Genomic DNA, 11,545 nt, shown 5'->3' with positions numbered 1-11,545 from the left:
CCCACCTCCTTGGTGCCACCTCAGGGTGGTCCCAAATCCACCTCAGGTTCCTCAGGCTGGTTCCATCTCCTTGGTGCCACCTCAGGTCCCTCAGGGCAATCACAGCCCCCTTGGTGGCTTCTCAGGGTGATCCCAAACCCCCTTGGTGCCACCTCAGGTCCCCTCAGGGTGGTCCCAAATCCATCTCAGGGTGGTCCTGACACCAAATCCACCTCAGGGTGGTCCCAACCCCCAAATCCACCTCAGGATGGTCCCAACCCCTTGATACCACCTGAGCATGATCCCAAATCCACCTCAGGTCCCTCAGGATGGTCCTAACCCCCAAATCCACCTCAGGGTGGTCCCAACCCCTTGATACCACCTGAGCATGATCCCAAATCCACCTCAGGTCCCTCAGGATGGTCCCAACCCCCAAATCCACCTCAAGGTGATCCCAAACCCCCCTTGGTGCCACCTCAGGTCCCTCAGGGTGGTCCCAAATCCATCTCAGGGTGGTCCTGACACCAAATCCACCTCAGGGTGGTCCCAACCCCCCAAATCCACCTCAGGTCCCTCAGGATGTCCCCAACCCCTTGATACCACCTGAGCATGATCCCAAATCCACCTCAGGTCCCTCAGGATGGTCCCAACCCCCAAATCCACCTCAGGATGGTCCCAACCCCTTGATACCACCTGAGCATGATCCCAAATCCACCTCAGGTCCCTCAGGATGGTCCCAACCCCCAAATCCACCTCAGGGTGGTCCCAACCCGCTTGGTGCCACCTCAGGTGCCTCAGGGTGATCCCAACCACACAAAGCCACCTCAGATCCCTCAGGCTGGTCCCAATCTCCTCCCTCCATGCCCGCAGGGTGTCGGGCGAGGAACGCAACGGCATCAACGCCGGTGGCGGCCGAGAGCGGAGCCTGCCCGTGCTGCCCGACGCGCTCGGGTCCCTCGAGATGGTCCTGAATCCAAACCCCCCCCAGATCCACCTCAGATCCCTCAGGCTGATCCCAAGCCCCAAATCCACCTCAGGCTGGTCCAAGCCCTCTTGGTACCACCTGAGGCTGATCCCAAGCCCCAAATCCACCTCAGGGTTGTCCCAAATCCACCTCAGGGTGGTCTCAAAGCCACCTCGGGGTGGTCCCAACCCCTTGGCGCCACCTCAGATCCCTCAAGGTGATCCCAAATCCATCTCAGGCTGGTCCCACCCTCCTTGGTGCCACCTCAGGATGGTCTCAACCCCAAAGCCACCTCAGGGAGGTCCCAAATCCACCTCAGGTCCCTCAGGCTGGTCCCACCTCCTTGGTGCCGCCTCGGGGCGGTCCCAAATCCGCCTCAGGATAATCCCAACCTCCTTGGTGCCGCCTCGGGGCCGTCCCAAATCCGCCTCAGGATAATCCCAACCTCCTTGGTGCCGCCTCGGGGCCGTCCCACCCCTCAATGTCCTCCCTCCGCGCCCGCAGGGTGTCGGGCGAGGAATGCAACGGCATCAACGCCATGGCGGCCGAGAGCGGGCCGGGCACGCGCCTGCGGAACCTGCCCGTGCTGCCCGACGCGCTCGACCCCTCGCAGCCGTCGGCGGCGCCGGCGCCCGGCCAGGCCCAGCCCGGGGGGCGGCGGCGTGGGGGTGAACCCGCCCCCCCCCGAGACCTCCAACCCCAACAAGCCCAAGCGCCAAACCAACCAGCTGCAGTACCTGCTCAAGGTGGTCCTCAAGACCCTCTGGAAGCACCAGTTCGCCTGGCCCTTCCAGCAGCCCGTGGACGCCGTCAAGCTCAACCTCCCGGTGAGCCCTGGGAGGGCGGGCACCGGGGGTGGAGATGGGCGGGGGCGCCAGGGGATGGGGGGCACCGGGAGATGGAAGAAGGGTGGGGTCCTGCAGGAGATGGGGTTCTCCAGGGATTTGGGTTCTCCAGGAACTGGAGAAGGTTGGGGGTCCTCGGGGATCTGGAGATGGATGGGGGTCTACGGGGGGTTGAGGTTCTCCGGGATCTGGAGAAGGTTGGGGGCACCAGGGGATGGAGAAGGGTGGGGGTCTGCAGGAGATGGGGTTCTCTAGGAACTGGGAGATGTTCGGGGTCTGCAGGGGTTGGAGAAGGTTGGGGGTCACCGGGATCTGGAGAGGGTTGGGGGTCACCAGGGGATGGAGAAGGATGGGGGCACCAGGAGCTGGAGAAGGATGGGGGCACCAGGGATGGAGAAGGTTGGGGGGCACCAGGGGATGGAGAAGGTTGGGGTCACCAGGAGCTGGAGAAGGTTGGGGTCACCAGGGGATGGAGAAGGTTGGGGGCACCAGGAGCTGGAGAAGGTTGGGGTCACCAGGGGATGGAGAAGGTTGGGGGCACCAGGGGATGGAGAAGGGTGGGGGCACCAGGGGATGGAGAAGGTTGGGGGCACCAGGGATGGAGAAGGGTGGGGTCACCAGGAGCTGGGGAAGGTTGGGGGCACCAGGGGCTGGAGAAGGTTGGGGGCACCAGGAGCTGGGAGAAGGTTAGGGTCACCAGGAGCTGGAGAAGGTTGGGGTCACCAGGGGATGGAGAAGGTTGGGGTCACCAGGGGATGGAGAAGGTTGGGGGCACCAGGGATGGAGAAGGGTGGGGGCACCAGGGGGATGGAGAAGGTTGGGGGCACCAGGGCATGGAGAGGGTGGGGGGTACCAGGGGATGGAGAAGGTTCGGGGGCACCAGGGATGGAGAAGGTTCGGGGGCACCAGGGGATGGAGAAGGGTGGGGTCACCAGGAGCTGGAGAAGGTTGGGGTCACCAGGAGCTGGAGAAGGTTAGGGTCACCAGGAGCTGGAGAAGGTTGGGGTCACCAGGGGATGGAGAAGGTTGGGGGGCACCAGGGATGGAGAAGGTTCGGGGGCACCAGGGGCTGGAGAAGGTTGGGGTCACCAGGGGATGGAGAAGGTTGGGGGCACCAGGGATGGAGAAGGTTGGGGGCACCAGGGATGGAGAAGGTTGGGGGCACCAGGGGATGGAGAAGGTTGGGGTCACCAGGGGATGGAGAAGGTTGGGGGCACCAGGGATGGAGAAGGGGTGGGGTCACCAGGGGATGGAGAAGGTTGGGGGCACCAGGGATGGAGAAGGGTGGGGTCACCAGGAGCTGGAGAAGGTTCGGGGGCACAGGGGCTGGAGAAGGTTGGGGTCTCCAGGGCATGGAGAGGGTGGGGGGCACCAGGGGATGGAGAAGGATGGGGGCACCAGGGATGGAGAAGGGTGGGGTCACCAGGGGATGGAGAAGGATGGGGTCACCAGGGGATGGAGAAGGATGGGGTCACCAGGAGCTGGGGAAGGTTGGGGTCACCAGGGGATGGAGAAGGGTGGGGGTCACCAGGGGATGGAGAAGGTTGGGGGCACCAGGGATGGAGAAGGGTGGGGTCACCAGGGGATGGAGAAGGTTGGGGTCACCAGGGGATGGAGAAGGGGTGGGGTCACCAGGGGATGGAGAAGGGTGGGGGGTCACCAGGGGATGGAGAAGGGTGGGGGCACCAGGAACTGGGGAAGGTTGGGGGTCACCAGGGGCTGGAGAAGGTTGGGGGTCTGCAGGGGCTGGGGAAGGTTGAGGTTCTCCTGGGACTGAGGAAGGTTGGAGGAACTGGGGAATGTTTGGGTTCTCCTGGAGCTGGGGAACATCGGGTTCTCCAGGGGACTGGGGGAATTTAAAGGTTCTCCAGGAATTGGGAGACGTTTGGGTTCTTCAGGAACCTAGAGAACGTTGGGGTTCTTCATGGATTGGGGTTCTCCAGAGATTGGAGAAGGTTGGGGATCTACAGGAACCGGAGAATGTTGGGGGTCTGCAGGGGCTGGAGAAGGTTGGAGAATGTTGGGGTTCTTCAGGAACTGGGAGATGTTGGGGGTTCTCCAGGAGCTGGAGAAGGTTGGGGGGGTCTGCAGGAACTGGAGAAGGTGGGGGGGTCCGTGGGGATTGGGGGAATGTTTGGGTTCTCCAGGGACTGGGAGATGTTGGAGTTCTACAGGAACTGGAGAAGGTTGGGGGGTCTCCAGGAACTGGGGCATCTTGGAGGAACTGGGTAATGTTGGGGTTCTCCACGAGTTGGGGACTGTTGGGGTTCTCCAGGATCTGCTGAAGGTTGGGGTCTCCAGAGCTTGGGGTTCTCCAGGGATTGGGGAAGGTTGGGGTTCACCAGGAACTGGGGGACGTTGCAGGGATTGAGGAATGTTGGGGTTCTTCAGGAGCTGGAGGAGGTTGGGGGGTCTCCAGGGATTGGGGTTCTCCAGGGGGTTTGGGGATGTTGGGGGTCACCAGGGATTGGGGAATGACCCCAAAGGTCGGGTCGGTGACCCCATGGTTGGATTGGTGACCCCAGAGGATGGGTCGGTGACCCCAGGGGTCGGGTCGGTGACCCCCACGGTCAGGTCGGTGACCCCAGGGTTGGGTCGGTGACCCCACGGTCGGGGTCGGTGACCCCAAGGTCGGGTCGGTGACCCCACGGTCGGGTCGGTGACCCCCAAGGTCGGGTCGGTGACCCCAAGGATGGGTCGGGTGACCCCAAGGATGGGGTCGGTGACCCCACGGTCGGGGTCGGTGACCCCAAGGTCGGGTCGGTGACCCCATGGTTGGATTGGTGACCCCAGGGTTGGGGTCGGTGACCCCATGGTTGGATTGGTGACCCCAAGGATGGGTCGGTGACCCCACGGTTGGGGTTGGTGACCCCAGGGTTGGGTCGGTGACCCCCACGGTTGGATCGGTGACCCCAAGGATGGGTCGGTGACCCCACGGTTGGGTCGGGTCGGTGACCCCCAAGGTCGGGTCGGTGACCCCACGGTTGGGTTGGTGACCCCACGGTTGGGTTGGTGACCCCAAGGTTGGGTTTGGTTGGGTTGGTGACCCCACGGTTGGGTCGGTGACCCCACGGTTGGGTTGGTGACCCCAAGGTTGGGTTGGTTGGGTCGGTGACCCCACGGTCGGGTCGGTGACCCCACGGTTGGGGTCGGTGACCCCACGGTTGGGTCGGTGACCCCATGGTTGGGTTGGGGTCGGTGACCCCAAGGTCGGGTCGGTGACCCCAAGGTTGGGTCGGTGACCCCAAGGATGGGTCCGGTGACCCCACGGTTGGATCGGTGACCCCCAAGGTCGGGTCGGTGACCCCACGGTTGGGTCGGTGACCCCACGGTTGGGTTGGGTCGGTGACCCCAAGGTCGGGTCGGTGGACCCCACGGTTGGGTCGGTGACCCCAAGGATGGGTCGGTGACCCCATGGTTGTGTGGTGACCCCAAGGGGGTTGGGTGTCGGGGGTGACCCCAAGGGTCGGGTCGGTGACCCCACGGTCGGGTCGGTGACCCCAAGGTCGGGTCGGGTGACCCCAGGGTCGGGTCGGTGACCCCACGGTTGGGTCGGGTGACCCCAAGGATGGGTCGGGTGACCCGCACGGTCGGGTCGGTGACCCCACGGTTGGGTCGGTGACCCCCCACGGTTGGGTCGGTGACCCCAAGGTCGGGTCGGGTGACCCCACGGTTGGGTCGGTGACCCCCACGGTTGGGTCGGTGACCCCACGGTTTGGGGTCGGTGACCCCATGGTTGGGGTTGGGTCGGTGACCCCCAAGGTCGGGTCGGTGACCCCCAAGGTTGGGTCGGTGACCCCAAGGATGGGTCGGTGACCCCCACGGTTGGATCGGTGACCCCCAAGGTCGGGTCGGTGACCCCCACGGTTGGGTCGGTGACCCCACGGTTGGGTTGGGTCGGTGACCCCAAGGTCGGGTCGGTGACCCCACGGTTGGGTCGGTGACCCCAAGGATGGGTCGGTGACCCCATGGTTGTGTTGGTGACCCCCAAGGTTGGGTCGGTGACCCCAAGGTCGGGTCGGTGACCCCACGGTCGGGTCGGTGACCCCAAGGTCGGGTCGGTGACCCCAGGGGTCGGGTCGGTGACCCCACGGTTGGGTCGGTGACCCCAAGGATGGGGTCGGTGACCCCCACGGTCGGGTCGGTGAGCCCCACGGTTGGGTCGGTGACCCCCACGGTTGGGTCGGTGACCCCAAGGTCGGGTCGGTGACCCCACGGGTTGGGTCGGTGACCCCCAAGGATGGGTCGGTGACCCCCAAGGTTGGGTCGGTGACCCCCATGGTCGGGTCGGTGACCCCACGGTTGGGTCGGTGACCTCACGGTTGGGTTGATCACCCAGGATTAATAAAAAATAATTTTAAAATCCCCAAATTCCCCTTATTTTTCCCTAGAATTATTGTAAAATAATTAAATTTTTTCCAGGATTATTATGAATTAATTAATTTATTTTCCCAGGCTTTTATAAAATAATTAATTTTTCAAGGATTATCATATAGAAATTGATCATTGTGGGATTGCTAATAAATAATTACAGTTTTTTCCAGTATTATTAATAAATAATTATTTTTTTTCAGTATAATTCTAAAACAATTAATTTCTTTGGAGGGTTATTGTAAAATAATTATATTTTTCTGGTTTATTAATAAGTAATTAATATTTCCAGGATTACTATAAGATAATCAAGACCCCGATGGACATGGGGAACAATTAAGAAGCGTTTGGAGAACAATTATTACTGGAGACGCTCAGGAATGCATCCAGGACTTCAACACCATGTTCACCAACTGCTACATCTACAACAAGGTACGGAAAATTCCGGAAATTTTGGGGGGGAAAATTGGAATTTTGGGAAAAAATTGGGAATTTTTGAGTGAAAAACTGGAATTTTGGGGGAAAAAAAGTGAAATTTTGGGAAAAAATGGGAATTTTTCATGAAAAAAGGGGAATTTTTCAGGCAGGAAAAACCAGGGAATTTTGGGGGGGAAAAAATGGGAATTTTTTTTGGGCTACAAATGGGAATTTTGGCAGGAGTTTTTGGGGAAAAAATGAGGATTTTGGGGGGAAAGATGGGAATTTTTGTGGGAAATAATTGGAATTTTTGTGGGAAAAATGGGACATTTTGGAGGGGAAACAATTGAAATTTTTTCAGGGAAAAAAATGGGATTTTTGCGGAAAATAATTGGAATTTTTGGGGAGGAAAACGGGAATTTTCTTGGGGAAAGATGGGAATTTTTGGGGGGGAAAATGGGAATTTTTGGAGATAAAAAATGTAAATTTTTGGGGGAAAAAGCTTTTTTCCCTAAATTCTGATTTTTTCCCCCCGTTTTGCAGCCAGGGGATGCCATCGTGCTGATGGCAGAGGCTTTGGAGAAGCTTTTTCCTTAATTCGGGTTTTATTTTTCCCCCAATTTTTGGGGGTTTTTTCCCCAAAGTTCCAGGGCTTTTTTCCCATTTTGCAGCCAGGGCATGCCATAGTGCTGATGGCAGAGGCTCTGGAGAAAATTTTTCCCTAATTCTTGGGCTTTTTCTCCCAAAATTCCATTTTTTCCCCCCCCTGGGGAAAACCCTGGGGTTTTTTTTTCTCTAATTCCTGATTTTTTTTTGACAAAATTCCATTTTTTTCCTCTAATTTCCCATTTTTTCCCTGTTTTCCAGCCCGGGGATGCCATAGTGCTGATGGCCGAGGCTCTGGAGAAGCTGTTTTTTTGCATAATTTCCCATTTTTTCCCCTAATTTCCCATTTTTTCCCTGTTTTCCAGCCCGGGGATGACATCGTGCTGATGGCAGAGGCTCCTGGAGAAGCTGTTTTTTTGCATAATTTACCCATTTTTTCCCCTAATTTCCCATTTTTTCCCTGTTTTCCAGCCTGGGGATGACATCGTGCTGATGGCAGAGGCTCTGGAGAAGCTGTTTTTTGCATAATTTACCATTTTTTCCCCTAATTTCCCATTTTTTCCCTGTTTTGCAGCCCAGGGATGCCATAGTGCCGATGGCAGAGGCTCTGGAGAAGCTGCTTTCTGCATCATTTCCCATTTTTTTTCCCTAAATTCTGATTTTTTTCCTATTTTGCAGCCCGGGGATGACATCGTGCTGATGGCCGAGGCTCTGGAGAAGCTGTTTTTTGCATAATTTACCACTTTTTCCCGTAATTTCCCATTTTTTCCCTGTTTTCCAGCCCGGGGGATGACATCGTGCTGATGGCAGAGGCCTCTGGAGAAGCTGTTTTTTGCATAATTTACCATTTTTTCCCTAATTTCCCATTTTTTCCCCTGTTTTCCAGCCCGGGGATGACATCGTGCTGATGGCCGAGGCTCTGGAGAAGCTTTTCCTGCAGAAGATCTCGGAGATGACGCAGGAGGAAACCGAAATCGTCATCGCCCAGACCAAGGGCCGGGGGCCGCGCCCGCAAGGAGCCAGGTGGGGGGGCCTGGGAAAATCACAAAAAATGCCAAAGTAATCCCCAGATCCTCAGAATTCCCCCCAAATTCACCTTTCTCCCCCTATTTTCTGTCATTTCCCCCCTATTTTTCCCCCATTTCTCCCAAATTTCTCCCTGTTTTCCCCCTATTTCCCCCCTTTTTTTCCCCTCATTTCCTTCCTGTATTTTTTCTTATTTTCCCCCTTGTTCTTCCCTTTCCCCCCATTTCCCTCCCTATTTTCTCTTATTTCTTCTCATTTTCCCTCTCATTATTCCACCATTCCCCTCATTTTCCCCCCTGTTTTCCATATTTTTGCCCTCATTTTCCCTATTTTCTCCTCTATTCCATCCTTTATTTCCCATTTCCCTTCTCTTTTCCCCTTATTTCCCCCCTATTTCCCTGTCCATTTTCCCCTATTTTCTGTATTTTTCCCCCATTTTCCTGCCATTTTTCCCCCCTGTTTTCCTTTATTTCCCCCTTATCTCCCCCTGTGTTTTCCCTCATTTTCCCCCTTACTTCTCTCCTGTTTCCCCCCCATTCCCCCCATTTTCCCGTTTTTTCTCCCATTTTTCCCCTATTTTCCTGTATTTTCCCCCCCTATTTTTTCATATTTTTCTCCTATTTTCCCCCTTATTTTCCCAGCTATTTTCCCTTATTTCTCTATTATTTTCCCCCCCTATTCCCCCCCTTATTTTCCCATCTTTTTTCCCTTGTTTTTTCCCTTATTTCCCCCCCATTTTCCCCCCTCTATTCCAATACATTTTCCTCTCTCTCAGCAGTGCCATCCAAGCCGGGCTCCTTGGCCGTGCCCAACCCTCCAGGGCTCCTCCCCAGCTCATTTCCCCTCTGATTTCCCCCATTTCTCCCCCCATTTTCCCCCATTTATTTCAGTGTATTTATATTTATTTCCCCGTTTATTTCAATGTATTTATATTTATTTCCCCATTTATTTCAATGTATTTATATTTATTTCCCTTTTCTCAGCAGTGCCATCCAAGCCCGGCTCCTCGGCCGTCTCCAGCGCCTCCCAGGGCTCCTCCCCGGCTCATTTCCCCCATTTATTTCAGTGTATTTATATTTATTTCCCCATTTATTTCTGTGTATTTATATTTATTTCCCCGTTTATTTCAGTGTATTTATATTTATTTCCCCCATTTATTTCAATGTATTTATATTTATTTCCCTTTTCTCAGCAGTGCCATCCAAGCCCGGCTCCTCGGCCGTCCTCCAGCGGCCCCCAGGGCTCCTCCCCGGCTCATTTCCCCCCATTTTATTTCAGTGTATTTATATTTATTTCCCCATTTATTTCAGTGTATTTATATTTATTTCCCCATTATTTCAATGTATTTATATTTATTTCCCCTCTCTCAGCAGTGCCATCCAAGCCCGGCTCCTCGGCCGTCTCCAGCGCCTCCCAGGGCTCCTCCCCCGGCTCATTTCCCCCATTTATTTCAGTGTATTTATATTTATTTCCCCATTTATTTCAATGTATTTATATTTATTTCCCATTTATTTCAGTGTATTTATATTTATTTCCCCCATTTATTTCAATGTATTTATATTTATTTCCCTTTTCTCAGCAGTGCCATCCAAGCCCGGCTCCTCGGCCGTCTCCAGCGCCTCCCAGGGCTCCTCCCCGGCTCCCCCGGCGCCCGCGGCTCCCCCGGTGCCGGGGCCCTGGCGCCGCCGCTGCCCTTCGGGGGTCCCGGCGCGGGGGCTCCGGAGCCTGCTGGTGCCGCCCGCGGGTGACCGTGGTGCCCCCCGTGCCCGCCCCGCCCGCCCCCGGCCCCGGCCCGCCCCGGCCGCGCCCCGCCCTGCAGCCCCACCCCGCCCGTCATCCCCACGCCCGCGCAGCCCGTCAAGGTCGGTGACGGGGGCTCGGTTAGCGGCGCTAATTGGGTTAATTAAGGCTGGGGATGGTGGTGTTAATTGTTTTATTGTTAATATTTTGTTATTAGTATTAGCATTAATATTGCTTCATTAGGCACTGGTAATTAGCTTAATTAGGGAGTGGGGTTAGCATTGGATTTGATGTTAATGATTTTATTATTGTTATTTCTGGCGTATTATTATTAGTGTTAGTATTGCTAGTATTTGTTGTGTTATTATTAGGCATTGGTAATTAGCTTCATTAGGGTGTGGGGTTGGCATTAGGTTTGGGGTTGGTGGCATTAATAGTTTTATTATTATTATTATTGTGCTTCATTAGGCGACAATAATTAGCTTAATTGAGAGCGGGGTTGGGGTTCTTGGTGGTGCTAATCATTTTATGGCTATTATTATTATTATTATTATTATTACTATTACTATTATTAGTATTATTATTTCCTCAGGTGCCGTAATTAGCGGGTGCAGTTGGCTTTAGATTTGGTGTTGGTGGAGTTCATAGTTTTTCTATTGGGGCATTATTGTTGTTATTGTTGTTATTGCTTCGTTAGGCGCCAGTAATTAGCTTAATTAACGCATGGGGCTGGCATTGGGTTTGGTGTTTGTGGTGTTTATATTTTTGTTGTTATTTATTGCTATTTACTATTACTATTGTGATGATGATCATTATTAATATCGTTGCTTTGTTAGGCACTGGTAATTAGCTTAATTCGGGAGTGGGGTTGAGGTCCAAGGTAGATCCCAAGGTAGAAACTCCAAAACCCCAAATTCCAATGAATGATCCCAGAGTGGAAACCCCAATGAACAATCCCAAGGTAGGGACTCCAAAACACAAAACGGCAACAAATGATCCCAGAGTAGAAACTCCAAAATCCCCCGAAAAAAAAAAATTCCAATAAATGATCCCAAAGTAGAAATTCCAAAATCCGAAATTTCAATGTGATCCCAAAGTAGAAACTCCAAAATCCGAAATTCCAATAAATGATCCCAAAGTAGAAACTCCAAAATCCGAAATTCCAATAAGTGATCCCAAAGTAGAAACTCCAAAATCCGAAATTTCAATAAATGATCCCAAAGTAGAAACTCCAAAATCCGAAATTTCAATAAATGATCCCAAAGTAGAAACTCCAAAATCCGAAATTTCAATAAGTGATCCCAAAGTAGAAACTCCAAAATCCAGAATTCCAATAAATGATCCCAAAGTAGAAACTCCAAAATCCGAAATTCCAATAAATGATCCCAAAGTAGAAACTCCAAATCCAGAATTCCAATAAATGATCCCAAAGTAGAAACTCCAAAATCCGAAATTCCAATAAATGATCCCAAAGTAGAAACTCCAAAATCCGAAATTCCAATAAATGATCCCAAAGTAGAAACTCCAAAATCCAAAATTCCATTGAATGATCCCAAAGTAGAAACTCCAAAATCCAAAATTCCAATAAGTGATCCCA

General features: G+C 53.7%; 1 protein-coding gene across 1 annotated transcript in view; it reads left to right on the top strand.

The window, feature by feature from the left end:
* The first annotated feature begins 1,458 nt into the window (after positions 1–1,458).
* Positions 1,459–11,545, top strand: part of LOC128950423 (bromodomain-containing protein 4-like) — a 56,772-nt gene continuing 46,685 nt past the window's right edge. Inside the window, 10 exon segments of the mRNA XM_054295306.1 lie at positions 1,459–1,604; positions 1,606–1,770; positions 6,452–6,487; positions 6,489–6,527; positions 6,529–6,591; positions 8,069–8,182; positions 8,184–8,205; positions 9,791–9,944; positions 9,946–10,017; positions 10,019–10,070. Of these exon segments, the coding sequence (XP_054151281.1) occupies positions 1,482–1,604; positions 1,606–1,770; positions 6,452–6,487; positions 6,489–6,527; positions 6,529–6,591; positions 8,069–8,182; positions 8,184–8,205; positions 9,791–9,944; positions 9,946–10,017; positions 10,019–10,070 (840 nt within the window). The 5' untranslated portion in view covers positions 1,459–1,481.

The sequence above is a fragment of the Melozone crissalis genome, unplaced genomic scaffold (genome assembly GCF_028551555.1).
Source record: "Melozone crissalis strain CALT ecotype California unplaced genomic scaffold, PUWL_Pcris_2 ptg000629l_1, whole genome shotgun sequence".
Taxonomy (NCBI): Eukaryota; Metazoa; Chordata; class Aves; order Passeriformes; family Passerellidae; genus Melozone; species Melozone crissalis.
The sequence above is the reverse complement of the archived record's forward strand: the minus strand, read 5'-3'. Positions and strand labels throughout refer to the sequence as shown.